Here is a 19,207-nt window from a genome sequence, read left to right as displayed (position 1 = left end):
AGTAGCCCTGCTGCGACCCTCCAGTTAGGGCCTTGTTTGCCGTCGCCATAGAAACCTCCCCCCGCCCTCATGGCCTGGGCGGGGCTTCAGGGCGGGGCGGGGCGGGGCCAGCAGCGCGAGAGTTTCTGCCTAGCCTTCGCGGAAAAATCTCTTAGCTTAGTTTCCCAGGCCACTTGCTCACCGGGTCGTCTTGGTACTCTTGGAAGCAGGGAAAACATCAGTTCTGAATCCCTGTTTTGCGTCTAGCTCGTGATTTGAATTAGGTGCAGATCACCTTCGTTGACCCTCAATTTTGTCATTTTCAAAATGGGAATCATCTGACTCCTCAGCGAACGGTTGGGGAAGATTCCCAGAGGAAGGCATCTGAAGTTGCCGGGTTTTAAAAAGTATTGGCTTTTAAGTAAGTGGAGAAATGACAACATAACAGAAAGCGCAAGAACAGAGGGGAAATACTAATGATTTGCCCACGGGCTACCATCTGTGATTGCATTTCCTTCTCTTCCTCTTTCCTTGGTATTCCCAAACGTAAATGTAATCACACACTGCGCACAATTTTGTATCTTGCTTCTTTCGTTTAACAAGTCAGGGTTTTTTCCATTTTGTCATATAGTTTGTAAATAGCATTGCGAATGGCGACATAACATCTTCCCTATCGCTGGGCATGTAGGTTGTCTCTGTGCTCCGTAATTACTATAACAGGGCAACAAACATCCTTGAGAGTAGCTTTTTTTTAAGAAACATCTTTATTGGGGTATAATTGCTTTACAATGGTGTGTTAGTTTCTGCTTCATAACAAAGTGAATCAGTTATACATATACATATGTTCCCATATCTCTTCCCTCTTGCATCTCCCTCCCTCGCACCCTCCCTATCCCACCCCTCCAGGCGGTCACAAAGCACAGAGCTGATCTCCCTGTGCTATGCGGCTGCTTCCCACTAGCTATCTACCTTATGTTTGGTAGTGTATATGTGTCCATGCCTCTAGTCATGTACCAAAATGTTCACTGCAGCTCTATTTACAATAGCCCGGAGATGGAAACAACCTAAGTGCCCAAAGTTGAGAGTAGCTTTTTCACAAAAGTTTGCTTTTGAAACTTAAATCTCCTGCCTCCCGAGTCGGGTCACTAAGGCCCCTCCCACTCCAGAATCGTATCGCGTTATCTCCGCCGCGAGGGTTTCTGGGAGAGCGTGCACTCGGAAGCGGAAGTCCTAGAGTCAGGTCCGTCATTTCCTTCGGGGACAGGAGTGCTACGGACATCTTTTTCCTGGGCTCCGCAGGTCTCTTAGTATGAAGGAGGTGAAGAGCGAGCGGGATCGGGGGAGCCGACGAAGGCACCGGGACGGGGACATGGTGGCGGCGGTGGTGGTGAAGCAGGAGCGCCTCAGCCCGGAATCCGCGCCTCCCGTGCACCGCCGCCCGGACTCCTCCGGCGGCAGCCCGTCCCCACCGGCCGGCGAGTCGGGCCGCCCGAGTCACCGCGGGAACCGAGCCCGAGGAGGTAGCCGGTAAGTGAGAAGCAGCCCGGGGTGGACCTTAGGTCGGGTTCATTGAGAAAGGAGGACAGGGCTAGAACCAGAAACACACCTTGAACGCTGAGCGCTGCAGCTTGGACTTAATCCTAAGGCGATAGAAGTGACCGGTTGTGCTTGTGTTAAGGAACGTTTACTCTGGTACCTGTCACTTGCGTAATAGTTGGGCGTTAAGCGCCTAATGCCTGCTGGACAGGATCTCGTCCCTCCATTTCTGGGTACCCAGCATTTCACCGGGTATGGTCCAGTTTAAGTTGTTCGTTAAGCAATGATCGTTTAAGTTGAAATGAAAGATTTTCCCCATTTGCCTGCAAACGGAGTGCGGGAGTTATCTTTTCAGTTATCTGCCCCAAGAAGTTTACATATCGAGGGCCTAGGCGATCTGTCTAATATTCTGTGGAAAAATATTGTCTCTTGTTAAACTCGTCCATTTATTAATTCATTCGACGTAGTTTTACTGAGTACCTATTATGTGCTGAAGACCATCGTAGGTTATAAAATAATGTGGAAAAATATCTATGTAACACTTTTAAAAATATACATATGTATATGTAGAAAAAAGAAGACCGTCCTAGGTTCTGGGGCGGCAAGGATGAACACCGTAGATGATCTCTGCCTCGATGAAACTGACCGTGCTGTAGCTCTGAGACAAAATAACAAGCAAATTAAAAAAAAAAGAAGAAGAAGTTTCAGTTAGTAACAAGTGTTAGGGGTAGGTTAAAACAGTAATGTGATAGTGAGAGGGTAGAGGGAAATGGTTCTCCCTGAACCACTCTCTGAAAAGTCCACCATTTGACCTGAGACCTGAATGGTGAGAATAATCCAGCCTTGTAAAGATCTAGGCAGAGGGAATAGCCCGTGCAAAGAACCTGAAGTGGAATCAGTTGTGTTCCTTCTAGAAATGGGGGGTGGGGGGGTGGATCCAGGAGATCAAGGAGAGTGGTTGGAATGAGGTGGGAGACGGAGGAAATAGAGCCAGAGGACTTGCTGATTGATTGATTGATTGAGTGTGATTGTGTGGGAGAGGAGCGTGGGGGGCTGCTGGTGGTGAGGAGAAAAAGAATCAAGGGTGACTTCTAGGTTTTTGGCCTGAGGAACAGGGTGGATGGGGTGGCGCCAGTTACCCAGATGGCAAAGACAGAGGAAAGTTTCTTGAGGGGATGGGAATCTAGAGTTATGTCATCTATGTGAGAAGTTCCATCAGGCAGTTATGTATGTGGAAGACATTAGGGCTAGAAAAGTGAAGCTCCTTACTCCTTTAGTGTGATCAGCAGAGACCTGCACAAATGTGGTGTTTGTGTTAGTAGGTAAGCCTGATACTTGAAGCTAATTTGTATTAGGGAATGAAAACTGAGGTAAAATCTGTGTGTATCATTCTCTGAACAGGTCTCCAGCCAGAAAGAAAAACAAGTCCTCAGGGAGAAGAAGCAAGTCTCCCCGGAGTAAGAGAAGCCGAAGTCCTCACCACTCAACGGTCAAAGTAAAGCAGGTAAGTGGATTGAGATGTTTTCATACTGGCCCCAAACCTAGAGTCTGTTCCATCATAGCTAAAGAGTGTTGTGTATGTGTTCTCCTGTACTTGCGATGGGCTTTTCTAAAAACTGGGTTTGGTTTTTTTTCCTGCTTGCTTTGTTAAGTTAAACCTATTATTTTGAGGTAATTGTTGATTCACATGCAGTTGTAAGAAATAATACAGAAGTGGCTGTTTCTCCCAATGGTAACATCTTACAGAATTATAGAACAGTATCACAGTCAAAACGTTGACATCAGTGCAGTCAAGGAACAAAACATTTCCATCACAAGGATCCCTCATGTAGTCCTTTTATAGTCGCAGCCAGTTCCCTCTCACCCTTACCCCTCAACTCCTGGCAGCTTCTAATCTCCTCTCCATTTCTATAATTTTGTCACTTCAGGCATGCTGTGTAAATGGAATCTCACAGTACAAGCCTTTAGGGATTGGCTTTTTTCACTCAGCAAAATTCTTTAGAGATTCATTCAGGTTGTTGCCTCTCTCCGTAGTTCATTCCTTTTTATTGCTGAGTCGTATTCAGTGGTGTGGATTTAACCATTTGCCCGTTAAAGAATATCTGGGTTGTTACCAGTTTTTTGGCTATTAGACATAAGGCTGCTATGTAAACATTTGTGGGCAGGTGTTTGTGCGAACGTAAGTTTTCTTTTCTCTGGGACAGATGCCCGGGAGTGCAACTGCTGGATGGTATGGTAGTTGTGGGTTTAATTGTTTTAAGAAATTGCCAGACTGTTTTCCAGAGTGCTGTGTTAGTTTGCCAGGCCTTCCATAACAAAATTCCACAGACTGGCTGCCTCAAACAACGGAACCTATAATTTTCACACAGTTCTAGAGGCTAGAAGTCCGAGATCAAAGTTTCAGCAGTTTGGTTTCTCCTGAGGCCTCTCTCCTTGGCTTGCCTTCTCCACTGTGCCCTCACATAGCCTTTCCCTCTGTGCTCCTATCCCTGGCTCCTAGCTCCTCCTTTAACCACATCAGCCGTATTGGGTTAGGGTCTCACTCATTTTAACTCAATCAGTTCTTCAAAGAGCTTATCTACAAAAAATTTGGTTACATTCTAAGATGTGGAGGTTGGGCCTTCAACATATAAATTTGGGGGCACGATTCAGTCCGTAACAGTGGCTGTACCGTTTTACATTTCCACCTGTCATGTGAGTGATCCAGCATTTGTTACCGGCACCATTTTTTTATTTTAACCATTCTTACAGGTGGGATAGCGGTATTGTGATCTTAATTTGCATTTACCTAATGGCTAATGATATTGAACACCTTTTCATGCGCTTATTTGCCATCTGTATTTCCTCTCAGGTGACATGTGTCTTCAGATCTTTTGCCTATTTTCTAGATGGATTATTTGGGTTTTTTTACTATTGAGTTTTAAGAGTTCTTTTTTAATATTCTTAGATACTAGGCCTTTTGGGGTGAGTGGTTTGCCAGTATTTTCTTCCAGTGTGTATCTTTTCTGGTCATTCTCTTAACAGGATTTTTCTCAGAGCAAAAGTTTTAATTTAGATGGAGTCCAGCTTATCTGTTTTTCTTTTTGTAGATTATGCTCTTGGTGTCATGTCTAAGAACTTTTTCCCTGGCCCTAGATCCTGAAGATTTGTTTTTTCCTTAATGTTTTTCATGTAAGTCCCTGGTCTATTTTAAGTTTGTTTTACTATAAGGTGGGAACAATCTTGTTTATATCTATTAAAAAAAATCTTGTTAGGATTTTGATTGGAATAGTGTTAAACTTGTATTTTGGGGTGAGTCGGGTTTTTTAAATTATTATTATATTGAGTCTTCTAGTCTATGAACATAGGTGTGTCTCCGTTTATTTAGCTCTTTGATTTCTTTCATCAGTGTTTGTAGTTTTCAGTGTACAAGTCCCATACGTGTTTTGTTAGATTTACACTTTTTTTTTTTTTTTTGCGGTACGCGGGCCTCTCACTGTTGTGGCCTCTCCTGTTGCGGAGCACAGGCTCCGGACGCGCAGGCTCAGCGGCCATGGCTCACGGGCCCAGCCGCTCCGTGGCATGTGGGATCTTCCCGGACTGGGGCACGAACCCGTGTCCCCTGCATCGGCAGGCGGACTCTCAACCACTGCGCCACCAGGGAAGCCCCCAGATTTACACTTAAGTAATTTGTTTTAGTGACTGTAAGTGATATTTTAAATTTCATTGTTTACTTGTTCATTGCTAGTACATAGAAATATAATTGATTTTTGTATGTTTATCTTATATCCTGTGACCTTACTGAACTCATTCATTTATTTTAGGAGGTTTTTGGTAGATTACTTGGGATTTTCTACATAGATAATCATATCTGCAAATAGGCACAGTTTTATTTCTTCCTTTACAGTGTGTATGCATTTTGTTTTCTCTTGCTGCACTGTCTGGGACTTCAGCACTATGTGGAATAAGAGTAGTGAGAGCAGACGCTCTTGCCTTTTGCCCTCAGTCCTGATGGACAAGCATTCAGTCTTCTTTTTAAAGAAGCTCTTTGTTACAAAGAGCAAATAGAGACACTGGCATTAAGAAAATGGATTTTCTTATGATTTTGAGAGACTGTGGGCCAACTGTCTGCTACCTAAAAAGATACAAAGCCAGACAGTCTTGATGGTCTGTTATATGAATTCCGCCTTGGCTATCTCAGAATTCAGCCACTGGAACCCCAGTACCCAGATAGAACCTCTCAAACCACTTGTAGTTTTGTGTGTGTGTGTGTGTGTGTGTGTGTGTGTGTGTGTGTGTGTGTGTGTGTGTGTGTGTGTGTGTGTGTGTGTGTGTGTGTGTTTATGTACAACTTGCTACTTTTTTGATTTAATAATTTTGGCATGTTACATTTTGTAGATTTAAGGTGCAAAGCTGTGTTACTTCGATACATTTATATATTGTAATATGAGTGCCATTGAAGCAATATTTACCACGTGACATCGTTACAGTGCAGTATATTGTCTGTATCCATTATACTGTGCATTAGATCTCTGTGGCTTATTTACTACTCGTTACAAGTTTGTACCCTTAAATACCATCAGTCTTACCCTCTCGCCCCCCATCTCCTAGTAAACACCATTTTACTCCCTGATTTATTTATTTATTTATTTATTTATATGTATGTTTGACTTTTTCAACTTGCAGTTCTTTACCTCTGGTTTCTAAATCAGCACTTTACAGTGAATCCTGGGGCTTATAGCATGGAACTGTTTTGTGATTATTGTTATTTTGAAGTGTCTTAGTTTGCTTTTCTATGCTAACTTCCCTCCTGACCTCCAATTATCTCTTAAAAAGCTGATTTCATTGTATTAGTCAGCTAGAAACTTGGGAGTGGCTCTTGAGCAAAGGGGTTTGAGCGCTTGACAGGCAGCTGAAAGTCAGTGGCTTCCACCTGGATTGTAAGAGTGCACACAGCCTCCGACTTAAGCATGACTTGTACTTACAGATATTCTCCTCTGCACCACTCAGCCACCATTAAAAAAATAAAGTTATCTAGCGCAGGGAATTATATTCCATATCTTGTAATAACCTATAATGGAAAAGAATCTGAAAAAGAATATATGTGTGTGGGTGTGTGTGTATGTATAACTGAATCACTTTGCTATACGCCTGAAACTAACACAACATTGTAAATCAATTATACTTCAATTAAAAAAAAAAGGAGGAGGGGAACAGGATTGTGGAAACCTCAGAAAAAAATAAATTTATCATTTGCTTGTTCATCATAACACAGAATTCTGTAAAATAGAAAGTGAGAGTATGGTTTATGTAGTGTATGGTTACTTTTCTCATTAGCCTCAAAATCGCACCCCTTCCCACAAACAAAAAAATCACCTCACTCCCCAGAAGTAGCCGTTTTAATAGTTTGATATTTATACTTCAAGGTTCTGTTATACTTAACGTTATCTTCTTTTCCTTTATGTTTTGGGGCGTGTGTGTGTGTGTGTGTGTGTATTCTATGCAAAGATGTTCATTAAAAAATACATATTATCCTACTTATCAATAATTGAGAGTATATGTTGAAATCTTAGTTATTTTGTGTTACCTGGTTTTGTAATTTGTCATATTCTCTCCATTGTGTCTACTGATTTTGCCTGGTATACACTATTTGGAAACGAAGACAGAATTGCTCATTGGATTTAGCAACATGGAGGTCATTGGTGACCTTGACCAGCAATTTTAGTGGAGTAGTAAGGGTGAAGCCTAATTGGAGGGTTCAAAAGAAGATGGGAGAAGAATTGGAGACTGATTAAAACCAAACTGTTTTGACGAGTTTTACTCAAAGAGGAGTGAAGAAATAGGGTGGAAGCTGACATGGGAAATGAGTTCTAGAGAAGAGCAGGTGCCTGTGCTGATGGGAATGATCCAGTGCAGAACGGGGAAGTAGATGATGCACAAGAGAGATGAGAATCACTGGAGTGATATTCTGGATGAGAGGGAAGCTCCCAGATGTAGGAATTGGCTTTAGGTAGAAGCACAGATAGTTTCCTTATGGTCACAGGGAGGGAAGACAGAGTATATGGGTACAGATACTGATGGGTGGGTGGATGTAGAAAATCCCTTCTGAGTAAATAAGGGATGGGGAAGGCCATGTAGGAGATTTGAGGGCAGAGAAGTGGTAAAACAGTCGTCTGGGAGAATGAATAGATCAAGAAAATGTAGGATGTTTGCTGGGCATCATTAAGGAGGCTTGGGGTCATGCTTCTAAGGTAGGACCGTTCAGAATGGTTTGTGTTTTTTCTCTAGCCACTTTGCTGTGCTTAATGCTGATTGTGGTTTTGCCAGGACAGTGCAACAGAATGGCATAGGGGCAGAGGATTTGAATATGTCCACATGGGAGTGATCATACTGCTTGACAATGGATTTTTTTTTTTTTTTTTTTTTTTTTTTTTGTGGTACGCGGGCCTCTCCCTGTTGTGGCCTCTCCCGTTGCGGAGCACAGGCTCCGGACGCACAGGCTCAGTGGCCATGGCTCACGGGCCCAGCTGCTCCGCGGCATGTGGGATCTTCCCGGACCGGGGCACGAACACGTGTCCCCTGCTTCGGCAGGCGGACTCTCAACCACTGCGCCACCAGGGAAGCCCTTGACCATGGAATTTAAGTTAGGAAGGGAAAAGATAGAGGGACTGTGCAACGGTAAGAGGATCAAAGGCTTGGATGAGTCTTATTGGGATAAGGATTGTTAGAGTTGGGTAAAGTGTGAGCTGGAAAGATGGGCAGAAGGAGGACTGCTTAAAATGGAAATTATAGAGGGGTTGCAGTTATTAGAAATGAAAAAGTCCGTGTATAACCATGGGGGTGAGTGGCTGAAGAGAAGGGAGGAGACAAATAAGGTAATGGGAGGAGAGAAATGCAAAGAACAGAGATGCCAGCACGTTATCGAAATGACCAAGAGTAATGCTGGAGAGAATGACTTGAGCTGGAAGTGAAACTGGCACAAAGTGAGGGGAAGTGACTCAGGATTAGTAAATGACAGCAGCACTGAGAGTAATGGGTGACAGTGGTCTTACGTGAGATTCACAGCTGGGTTTTTTAGGGAGAAAGAAAAGGGTGGGGCGTGTTCTGGAATTGGCAGTGAGAAGCAAGGACGACACCTGCCATATGTCCAGACCCAGAGATGGTGGGAGTTGGGGGAGGTCAGAGGGAGAAAAACAGCCACCATTTGAGGAGCTGCAGGGGAGCAGTGTGCTCAGGGCAGAGCCAGGGTTCTGTTAGAGCGAAAGGAGATGGGAATGATCCGAGAAAACGTGGAGGATGTAGATCAGTTTTGCCGAGCTTTCCATTCCAGGGGGCATAGTGCAACAACAGCTTCAGGAGTTGAAGAAGGGGACAGATTTGGGGACAGAATCCTTGATGTACAGAGCCTTATGGGGATTACAAGGGAGGTAGGGGTGATGACCTGGAATCTGTGACTTCTTACAGTGACTCATTTAATCAGGGATAAAGGGCATAATGAGATGAGTTCTGGTGAGCTCAAGGCAGATGGTGGTGGCAAACTTGTGAATGTCTTGGGGTAGGAGGGTTGGGTGTCTGAGGCTCCCTGCCTCTTGATACTTGTCTCTGGAGGCTTGGAAGTCAAGGAAAACTGGGTCCTGCTCTGAGCAAGCAGACCCCTACTTGACCCCTGTGTACGGTAGGGAGAAGGCCTTGAGGCGGGGGTGGGGCTGGTGGGGGAGTGGAGACATGGTCTCAGTCCTGGTGCTCAGGATTTCCTCTCTACCCCTTTCCAGGAGGGGCAGCCTTGCTCATAGTGTGCGGGGGGCCCCCCTCTTGAACTCTAATGCTTTAGTTATTAGATTAATCAGGGTAAGCCTATCTTCGTGTGTTCATTAAATATTTATTTGTTCTGATAATTCCTTGTTAATATCCTTTGCCTATTATCTCCTGTGTTGATTTTCAGTGCTGAGTCTATTTTAAGAAACCATCGTGTTTCCTCATTTTTTTCAGATCTTTAAAAAATATATCTGTTACAGTTGACCCTTGAACAACATGAGTTTGAATTGCACTGGTCCACTTATATGCAGATTTTTTTCAATAGTAGATACTGCAGTACTCCATGTCCCCTGTTGGTTGAGTCTGTGGATTCGGACCCTTGAATACAGAGGAACCAGGTATACAGAGGGCTGACTACAACTAGTTGGAGTGTTGGTGCCCCTGTGCCCCTAACCCCCTCATTATTCAAGGGTCAACTGTAGTAAATTTTTATAGGTTTCTTATTTTTTTTTTAATGTTTAAAAATTAACTGCTTGTTTATTTTTGTCAGGATAAACCTGTCGTGGTACTGTTGCTACCCCTCTTGAGTTCTTATGGCTACATTAATAATAAAATTGACACAAGGCAGAAAAACAGGAGAAGAAAACCCACAGATTTAAAAATATGGAATGCTTCACGAATTTGCGTGTCATCCTTGCTCGGGGCCATGCTAATCTTCTCTGTCGTTCCAATTTTAGTATACGTGCTGCTGAAGCGAGCACTATATGTTTCTTATATGTCTTGCATATTTCTTAATTTTATTCTGGGTATTGAAATCGGATCTTTTAAAATTACTATTACGTTTTCCTTTTGGGCATAAGAGAAAGCTAGCTTTTTTTTTACGTAATTATCTTGTATGTGACTACTTAACTCTCTCTGTTAGTTCTGATTCTGTATGCAGGTCCCTCTAAGTTTGCCTATAGGTGTTCTTGTTTCTTGGGCTCTGAACGTGGGTGTGCACTGTTAGCGCTATAGCTGGGCAGCAGCCTAAGGCACCTGTTCTGTGTGGTGGCCTTGCAAGGGGACATGACCACCACTGGTAACCTTATTTCTGTGGGACATTTTGCTCTGAATGCCAAAGTCCAAAGCACAAATGACTTTTTGACTGCAGCTCTCTTCATAGACTATGCACTGCCTTTACTTTCTTGAATCTGTTTGAATTTCAGGAACGTGAGGATCATCCCCGGAGAGGCCGGGAGGATCGGCCGCACCGAGAACCCTCAGGACAGGAACACAGGCGAGCTAGGAACAGTAACCGAGACAGACACCGCGGCCACTCTCACCAGAGGAGAAGCTCGGACGAGAGGCCTGGCAGCGGGCAGCCTCAGGGACGGGATCGAGATGCCCAGAACCTACAGGCGCAGGAAGCTGAGCGGGAGTTTCACAACACCCGGCGCCGGGAGCACCGCCAGAAGAACGAAGCCGGCGGTAACACGTCTCAGGACTCACTTCCTCAGCCTGGCCCTGGCAGCAACAACAAAGACAAAGACGTGCCTGTTAAAGAGAAGCCAAGCTTTGAACTTTCTGGGGCACTTCTTGAGGACACCAACACCTTTCGGGGTGTAGTCATTAAATACAGTGAGCCCCCGGAAGCACGCATCCCCAAAAAACGGTGGCGTCTCTACCCCTTTAAAAATGATGAGGTGCTTCCAGTGATGTACATCCACCGACAGAGCGCTTACCTCCTGGGCCGACACCGCCGCATCGCAGACATTCCCATCGATCACCCCTCCTGTTCGAAGCAGCACGCCGTCTTTCAGTACCGGTGAGTGCACGTCTGCAGAGGGAGACTGAAGTGCCGGTAGAAGCCCGGCATCTCAGTTACTTAGGATCACTGAGGTCTGTGCGCCTGTGTGCACAAGAAGCCCATACCCCTCGTATCTAAGGTGTATTATTCATCTAACGAATGATCACTTTACACCAATAATTGCTTACATTTGTGTAACAGACTGGAACTTGGTGTCAGAAATCCAGATTTTGAATCCTGCCACTGCCACTTACCAGGTGTCTGTCCTGGGGCGAGCCAGTCTTCTGGGCCTCGGTTTCTGCCTACCTCGCAGGGCTGTTATGAGGGTTAAATGGAAATAAAGCTGAGAGTGCCTGGCATATGTTAGCTGAATCTGTATCTTGACAGTTTCCATAGTACATCTGTTATTGTTGGATGTTCACAACAATCCAGTGGGGAGGCGAGGACAGGTATTAATACCCCATTTGACAGATGAGAATAGGAAGCTCAGCAAAGCCAAGTGGCTTGCCTAATAAATGATCACTGTAGTAGAACTCTGGCTCAAATCAACTTTGATTTGAACAGTTTTGATCATCTCATCTGTTCCCTTGACTCTGAAGTCCAAATCCACTGGTTTATTCCCATTGGGGCAGAAGCTAAAGTATGTTGAGATATAGGTAAAAGAAGCATTATATTGATTATAAACAATGCAAAAAGTGTCAAAAAATGCAAAACATGTATTTCTCAACCATGACAAGAGGCCTTGGATTCTGCATTTTAAGCTTTGATCTACCATGAATCCTCCCCGCCCAGTGACCAGTTCTCACCATTTCTACTTGCTCCCAATTTCTGAATCCATGGCCATGCCTTTCCCTTGACTTCCTAGAGTTTGAACTTGAACTGTGTCTAAGCCAGGTTATTTACATCATCTAGACTGTGTTAGCAAAGAGCTGGATGATCTGAGGCAGGATTTCACTCACAGGTTTCTCTCCTTTATCTCTGCTAGGCTTGTGGAATATACCCGTGCTGATGGGACAGTTGGCCGCAGGGTGAAGCCCTACATCATTGACCTTGGCTCAGGCAATGGAACATTCCTGAACAACAAGCGAATTGAGCCACAGAGATACTACGAACTGAAGGAAAAGGATGTCCTTAAATTTGGGTTCAGCAGCAGAGAGTATGTTCTGCTCCACGAGTCCTCGGACACGTCTGAAGTGGACAGGAAAGAAGACGAGGATGACGAGGAGGAGGAGGAGGTATCTGACAGCTAGCAGACTGAAGCACAAGCCAAACTCTCGAGAGACCTTTCCTTTCTGCGAAAGCTTTGGGATTGACTCAAAGGGCGCCGCCGTGCTCTCTGTAACGCCTCTTATTGCCTTAAGTCTTTCTTCTGTTGCTGACCAGCTTCCGTTTCAGTGTAAGAAAACTGACTTATGTTTGGTTGAACTTTTTTCTGTGGCACATCAGCCACGTGCACATGCTGTGGGCATTTGTTTTCTGAACAGTCTCACCAACACATCGTGTTTTAGTAGAAGCATCGTGGCTTGAGTTGGTGCTTTCAGAACTACTGTGCAGGAAACTATAAAGCCCTGGTTGAAGGGGATTGTGGCTTGCTTTCTTTGTACAGTTACTTTATTTATATTGTTGTTAAGCTTTGTGGACCGGGTTTGTTTTTGTCTTGGGGGCAGACCCCTGAACAGAGAATCTTACTAAGCTTTGGTTATCACCAAAACAGCCTCCCGAGTATACCAAAGCTTTGACCTGGTTGAGCTCTTGAGTCACAGAAATTGATTTTGCACTTCGTTGTTTGGGGGTGGGCAGGGGGGTGGGGGAGATTTACCACATGACCTCATTATTGACTGTTGGACTTAAACGGATGCTTTGTGGAGCCTGCTTAAGCTTCTGACTGTACAGGAAGGTCATGGCCACTACCAGTGGTGCTGATTACATGTCACGGAGGCTGAAATGGGTCGTGGGTCTGTTTCCTGTGAGAGAACTCTGATTTCTCCATGGAGCATGCACAGAACAATTTTGATCTTCAACTTTGCATTTTTATTTAGAGGTTATCTCCATTCTTCCTTCTTTGAGAAACACACTGTCATTTATGTGGCAGGGTCCTTGCTTTATTCTAACAACGTGTATGTGTTGTGTGGTTTACATGTTTTCATCTTTTTACAAAAATGTTCGGAGAGGTTGTATTTACCTGGGCAATTGGGAACAGCCCAGTTTCCTAATTTTCCACCAGAGGAATATGTGTAAGTAGAAAAGTCATAACTGCTTACATCTAGTGTGTGTGTGTGTGTGTGTGTGTGTGTGTGTGTGTGTGTGTGTGTGTGTGTGTGTGTGTGTGTGTGTGTGTGTGTGTGTATGTATATATTTAAAAAATTGTGTGTGAAAGAGCTGCATATTGATTTTCCTATGAGAATGTTTTGTGATGTAAATGTAATACTGCATTATAGGCAAAGGCCTCCCTGCATTTGAAGAGCAGGTTTTCATTTATATGTATTTTTGGAATAAAAAATAATAAAACTTGTAAATATAGCCCCCTTTCAAAGAGTACTTCTTTCCTAGCACAGGGGACCTTGTGTTCATAGGTATATTTGCTGCTAAAGAAATCTTTGTATCAATATTTTGGAGGTGAAAGTAGACAGTTGTGGAGGGTACCCTGGGGGTGATAGGACTCACCCTGCACTGGAATCCAGATCTTCAAATTTCAGCGAGTGAGCCATGGTCCTGTTGAAGCAGCAGTGCTCTCTGAGTTGGCAGTGAAGGGGTTTTCCTTCCCAGAATAGTCAAGAGTTGGGGCAGGTTATACATAGTGGGCCTCATACCAGTTGACCCCTGTCCCTGCTGTTTCACCCTCAGGTGGTGATGGGGGGTGGGATGGGAGGCAGGAGAGATGATGCAAGTCAGTGTTCCTGCTAACTGTTTCTCTTGGGTGGAAACTAATGACATTATTAGATGGTCTTACCATTGTTTTTCCACTGAGGTCTCACATACTTAGATGTACTCAGGGTTAAATGTTGACTATCGTGGGCTGCTGACTAATGTTTATTCAAAAGAAATGAAAAGATTCCCCTTTGGGGAATTCCCTGGCGGTCCAGTGGTTAAGACTCACACTTCCACTGCACGGGGCACGGGTTCGATCCCTTACCGGGGAACTAAGATCCCACAATCTGTGTGTCATGTCAAGAAAAAGAAAAAAGATCCCCTTTGAAGAGTGAACACTTAATAAGGTTAATTAGGTGAAAGGTTACATGAGGCAAGAAACAATGTAAGAGCAATTAACATCCTCACCCAATGTGCCCTGGCCCCTGGAGGCACTATTACATACGTGCATGTCTAAAATGTGTTTTGATGAGTTTTTCTCTTGATCCAGGCTGATGGTTTTCTCTTCCTGGGATGAGGGGCTAATCTGGCATCTCACTCCAGGGCCTCTGTGTTCAATATGTGTAACTACTGCTTCCTGGCAGCCTTAGGCTTGGCTTCAAGCACCATCCTGGTGAACATTGTGATAGATGACCACTTTGCCTACAATTTTTTTTAATAAATTTATTTATTCGTTTTTGGCTGCATTGGGTCTTTGTTGCTGCACGCGGGCTTTCTCTAGTTGCGGCGAGTGGGGGTCTACTCTCTTCGTTGCGGTGTGCGGGCTTCTCATACCGGTGGCTTCTCTTGTTCCGGAGCACGGGCTCCAGGCGCGCGGGCTTCAGTAGTTGTGGCACAAGGGCTCAATAGTTGTGGCTCGAGGGCTCTAGAGCTCGGGCTCAGGCTTTGTGGCGCACGGGCTTAGTTGCTTCACAGCATATGGAATCTTCCCAGACCAGAGCTCGAACCCGTGTCCCCTGAATTGGCAGGTGGATTCTTAACCACTGTGCCATCAGGCAAGTCCTTGCCTACATTTTCAATAAAAGGTCCCAGTTGTGTAGTAGACTTTTGCTTCCTGGATTAAGAGATTCTTCATGCCAAACATTGATATATGGGATGGTGTTCCTTGCCCACACACACTTTTTATTTTTTAAGAGAAAGGGAAAGAAAAGATACTACTTATCTCCAAAGCCAGATATCACCAGCAGACTTCTCATTTGAAGTTGACAAAATCCTAAAACTTTCTTCTTGAATTAATTCATTGCTTAGAAACTGATGTTCATTTTAGCTGTTTGCAATTGCTTTATCACCCACCCTTTCTCCACCCTGGCTATCTTGTCTGCAAGTCATAGCTGTTAAAATCAAGCGATCTGCAAAACGGCCCTTTGCTTCTGAGCCCCTCCCCCAAATCCTCTGTGGTGGCCCACAGTTCTGCCGAGGTATGGGACAGAATCTTCAGATTTTCCCCAGGAGCCTCTTCCCAGTCATTTTCTCATTCCCTCTTTCTGACATTGACAAAGGATAGCTCATTAAGAGCAACTGGTGATCTAACTTTTAAATACTTTTATTGTATCCTGATGATAAGGGAAAGCAGAGTAATCAGATAACTGAAAAAATTTTTCAGTTTTTTGTGTTATTGTAAAATTTTTTTTTTAAAAAAAAAAAAATTTAAAAAAAAAAAAAAAAAATTTTTTGTGTTATTGTATTGAAATGCCAATATACAATACAGCTTGGTTTTTAAAGGCTTAGAACATATATAAATATAATTTATGATTTGATATGGTACACAGATGGTTATATTTTTTAACATCCTTCCCTTTGTGGAAATCAGTAGTGGATGTGAGGAACGAAATGATGCCACGTTCATCAGAGCCTAAGTGTGACATGCACATGACACACCAGTAATGCCTGCTTGTGAAAGAATGTTCTGATCCCACAGTGTTCCTGGGTGTGTGAGTTTATATCAAGTGAAGGCCACTTGATTTATTTATTTTAAATTTATTTATTTATTTATTTATTTATTTATGGCTGCGCTTGGTCTCCGTTGCTGCATGTGGACTTTCTCTAGTTGCGGTGAGTGGGGGCTACTCTTCGTTGCAGTTCACAGGCTTCTCACTGCAGTGGTTTCTCTTGTTGCAGACCACGGGCTCTAGGTGTGTGGGCTTCAGCAATTGTGGCTCATGGGCTCTAGAGCACAGGCTCAGCAGTTGTGGCACATAGGCTTAGTTGCTCCACGGCATGTGGGATCTTCCCAGACCAGGGCTCAAACCTGTGTCCCCTGCACTGGTAGGCGGATTCTTAACCACTGCGCCACCAGGGAAGTCCCGGGCTACTTGACTTAAATTAAAGCTTTGGAATTTAAAGCTTCATTCGTTCTCTTGGGTCAACTTTCTAGTATATTTATCAAGTGGCAAACTATTTTATTTATTTATTTTAATTTATTTTTTTAAAATTTCTTTTGGCTGCGTTGGGTCTTCGTTGCTGCACGTGGGTTTTCTCTAGTTGTGGCGAGCGGGGGCTACTCTTCCTTGCGGTGCGTGGGCTTCTCACTGTGGTGGCTTCTTGTTGCAGAGCATGGGCTCTAGGCTCACGGGCTTCAGTAGTTGTGGCACACGGGCTTCAGTAGTTGTGGCTCGTGGGCTCTAAAGTGCAGGCTCAGTAGTTGTGGCACACAGGCTTAGTTGCTCCGCGGCATGTGGGATCTTCCGGGGCCAGGGATGGAACCCCTGTCCCCTGTGTTGGCAGGCAGACTCTTAATCACTGTGCCACCAGGGAAGTCCTGGAAACAATTTCAAAAGACAGTTGATTTGTTCATATTTACTCTAAAGTTAAAGTGAATTAATCCAATCAATCAATGGTTACATAAACTTACTATGCTAGCAATTGGTTTACAGCTGTGAGTTAGAAACGGAGAAATAATTTGGAGGTGCGCTGCACCTTTTGCAAGAGATGGTATTTGTGTTTAGTTTTTATTTGTATCTTATTGAAGTAGAGTTGATTTACAGTATGTTAGTTTCAGGTGTACAGCACAGTGATTCAGTTATACACACACACATACACACACACACACACACACACACACACACATATATATTTTTTCTTTCAGATTCTGTTCCCTTAGAGGTTATTACAAAATATTGAGTATAGTTCCCTGTGCTATACAGTAGGTCCTTGTTGGTTATCTGTTTTATATATAGTAGTGTGTATATGTTAATCCCAACCTCCTAACATATCCCTCCCCCCACCCTTTCCCCTTTAATAACCATAAGTTTCTTTTCTATGTCTGTGGATCTCTTTTTGTTTTGTAAAATAAGTTTATTTGCATTTTTTTTTTTAGATTCCACATATAAGCGATATTACATGATATTTGTTTTTCTCTGTCTGGCTTACTTCATTTAGTATGATAATCTCTAGGTCCATCCATGTTGCTGCAAATGGCATTATTTCATTCTTTCGTATGGCTGAGAAGAGGTGGTATTTGAAGTATGCCTTAGAGAATAGGTAGATTTTTGAGCCAGTAGTAGAGGAGGACGTTGTTTCAGACTGAGCAGGCCAGGGGACCACAGGACTGGAGTGGAATATGTGGAAAGGATCCTATGAAATGGTTTACCTGAGGTTCCCTCAGCAAGGCAGTGGTAGAGCTAGGATGGAAATGGCCTCAGTCCTGGTTCAATGGTCTTTCATCTGAATTGTTCCCTCTCACCTCCCAAGTGGAGAGTTTTGAGGAGGGAAGAGACAGCTGGTCCATGAGACTTCCTGATTCACAGGATGTTCAAGGAAATCCTAGTGAGTGGGACTTTCACGGGTAGGGTGTGGCTTAGGTAAATCCTCACCTCACCTAGTCATAGTCAGAACTAGTTGGAAATCGTCATGTTGATTCAGAAAAATCGACACATATTTAATCATGGGGAGCCTAAGAATGCATGTACCGAGACCTCTAATAAAACTGGCCAATGTCTAGGAACACCTTCCATGTACAAGGCACAGTTCTGAGCATTTTACCTGTTGCACAAATGCATACATTAACTCATTTCCTCCTCATAACCTTATGAGGCAGCCTTCTATTATCATTACATTTTGCAGATGCCAAAACAGGCAAATATTTCTAGACAGAGACGAGCACTGAGAAAAGCCTAAGGTGATAAATGAGGCTTTGGAAGCACTTGAAGTTCAATGGAGGAAAGAGGGTGATTGAGACTTCTGGTTTCTATTAATGACTGACTAAGTTATTCTTATGAATCCTCCTGCTGAAACCAGCTAAAATTTCTGGATAAAATATAAATTAAAAAATGTCTGAAGGCATCCAAGAACTGACAAGTAAGTAGAGAGTTATCAGGCCCAAAGTGAAGATAACAATAATCCAGAGAGAAATGGAGCAGAGATGCCTGGAAACCACATTTGATTATAAAGACAAACCATATTTGATTCTAGCAAATCAGACCTTACCCTGGATTGAATGGGACAAAAATCAAAACCCAAAGCCCACATACAATGAGTCTAATAGAACATGTTTCCCACAAAAAGCTGACATGCCAGAGAGCTATACCTTTCAGAATAAGAGTGGAACAGAAATTGAGTTCTCCCAGGGATTTGCAGGCTGGAGCTCAGAAAACATCAAGCCTTGAACTTGGCTTAAGATGACCCTGTACTAAATACAAAGAAAAAAAGAAGAAAACGACCCTGTACTATTTGTGTCTTCAGGTGTCTGATATAAATAAATGAAATTACTTTTTGGAGGAAGGGACGTTTTATCTCCCCTCCAGTTATTTCCACATATTTTCCTGCAAAGATACAATTGTTTTTTTGTGTTTTTGTTTTTTTTTGTGATTGATTCCCCTGGCAAACAGCCCCCATCTTTAGGTCACCAAAAGGGCTTTACAAAAGTCACCTCATTAACATAACAAAGACACTTTAATCACTTATCACAGGAAATTCCAAGGGCTTTAGGAGCTCTTTGCCAGGAACATGATCAAAGACCAAATATATATTTATTATTATAAATCACAATATCACAACTCCAAAGATATTTGGTTTGCATAGTATTATCACATTCCTTGTCCCCTTGTGCCTTCTGCCCTGATGGCTTTAAGGAAGGACAGAGAGCTGGAATGACTTTCTACCCATCCCCAGCTAGGAAAGAAGGAAGAAAATTAAGCTTTGTCCTAAGGAAAGGAGATTTGCGTACCTAATATATACCAGTCATTCATTCCCATTAACTAGATAAGAACATTGAGTCAAAGAAGATGAGGGACAACCCGAGATCACCAGAGCAGTTAGTATCAGAACCAGAAGACTGCAGCCCTGTTCTAGGACAGTCCATTTTCA

At 43.5% G+C, this 19,207-nt stretch overlaps 1 protein-coding gene and 1 non-coding gene across 2 annotated transcripts; one reads left to right on the top strand and one right to left on the bottom strand.

Annotated features, from left to right (window-relative positions):
* Positions 1-1,254: 1,254 nt before the first annotated feature.
* Positions 1,255-12,849, top strand: SNIP1 (Smad nuclear interacting protein 1). The gene is made up of 4 exons (XM_060003884.1): positions 1,255-1,506; positions 2,917-3,019; positions 10,455-11,053; positions 12,021-12,849. Exons 1-4 carry the CDS (start codon positions 1,289-1,291, stop codon positions 12,283-12,285), a joined length of 1,185 nt encoding a protein of 394 aa, XP_059859867.1. The 5' UTR covers positions 1,255-1,288; the 3' UTR covers positions 12,286-12,849.
* LOC132416150 (U6 spliceosomal RNA) lies at positions 9,907-10,010 on the bottom strand. Its single transcript, XR_009517477.1, has one exon. It is a non-coding gene; the product is annotated as a U6 spliceosomal RNA (small nuclear RNA).
* Positions 12,850-19,207: the final 6,358 nt, after the last annotated feature.

Source organism: Delphinus delphis, chromosome 1 (genome assembly GCF_949987515.2).
Source record: "Delphinus delphis chromosome 1, mDelDel1.2, whole genome shotgun sequence".
NCBI lineage: Eukaryota > Metazoa > Chordata > Mammalia > Artiodactyla > Delphinidae > Delphinus > Delphinus delphis.
The sequence above is the reverse complement of the archived record's forward strand: the minus strand, read 5'-3'. Positions and strand labels throughout refer to the sequence as shown.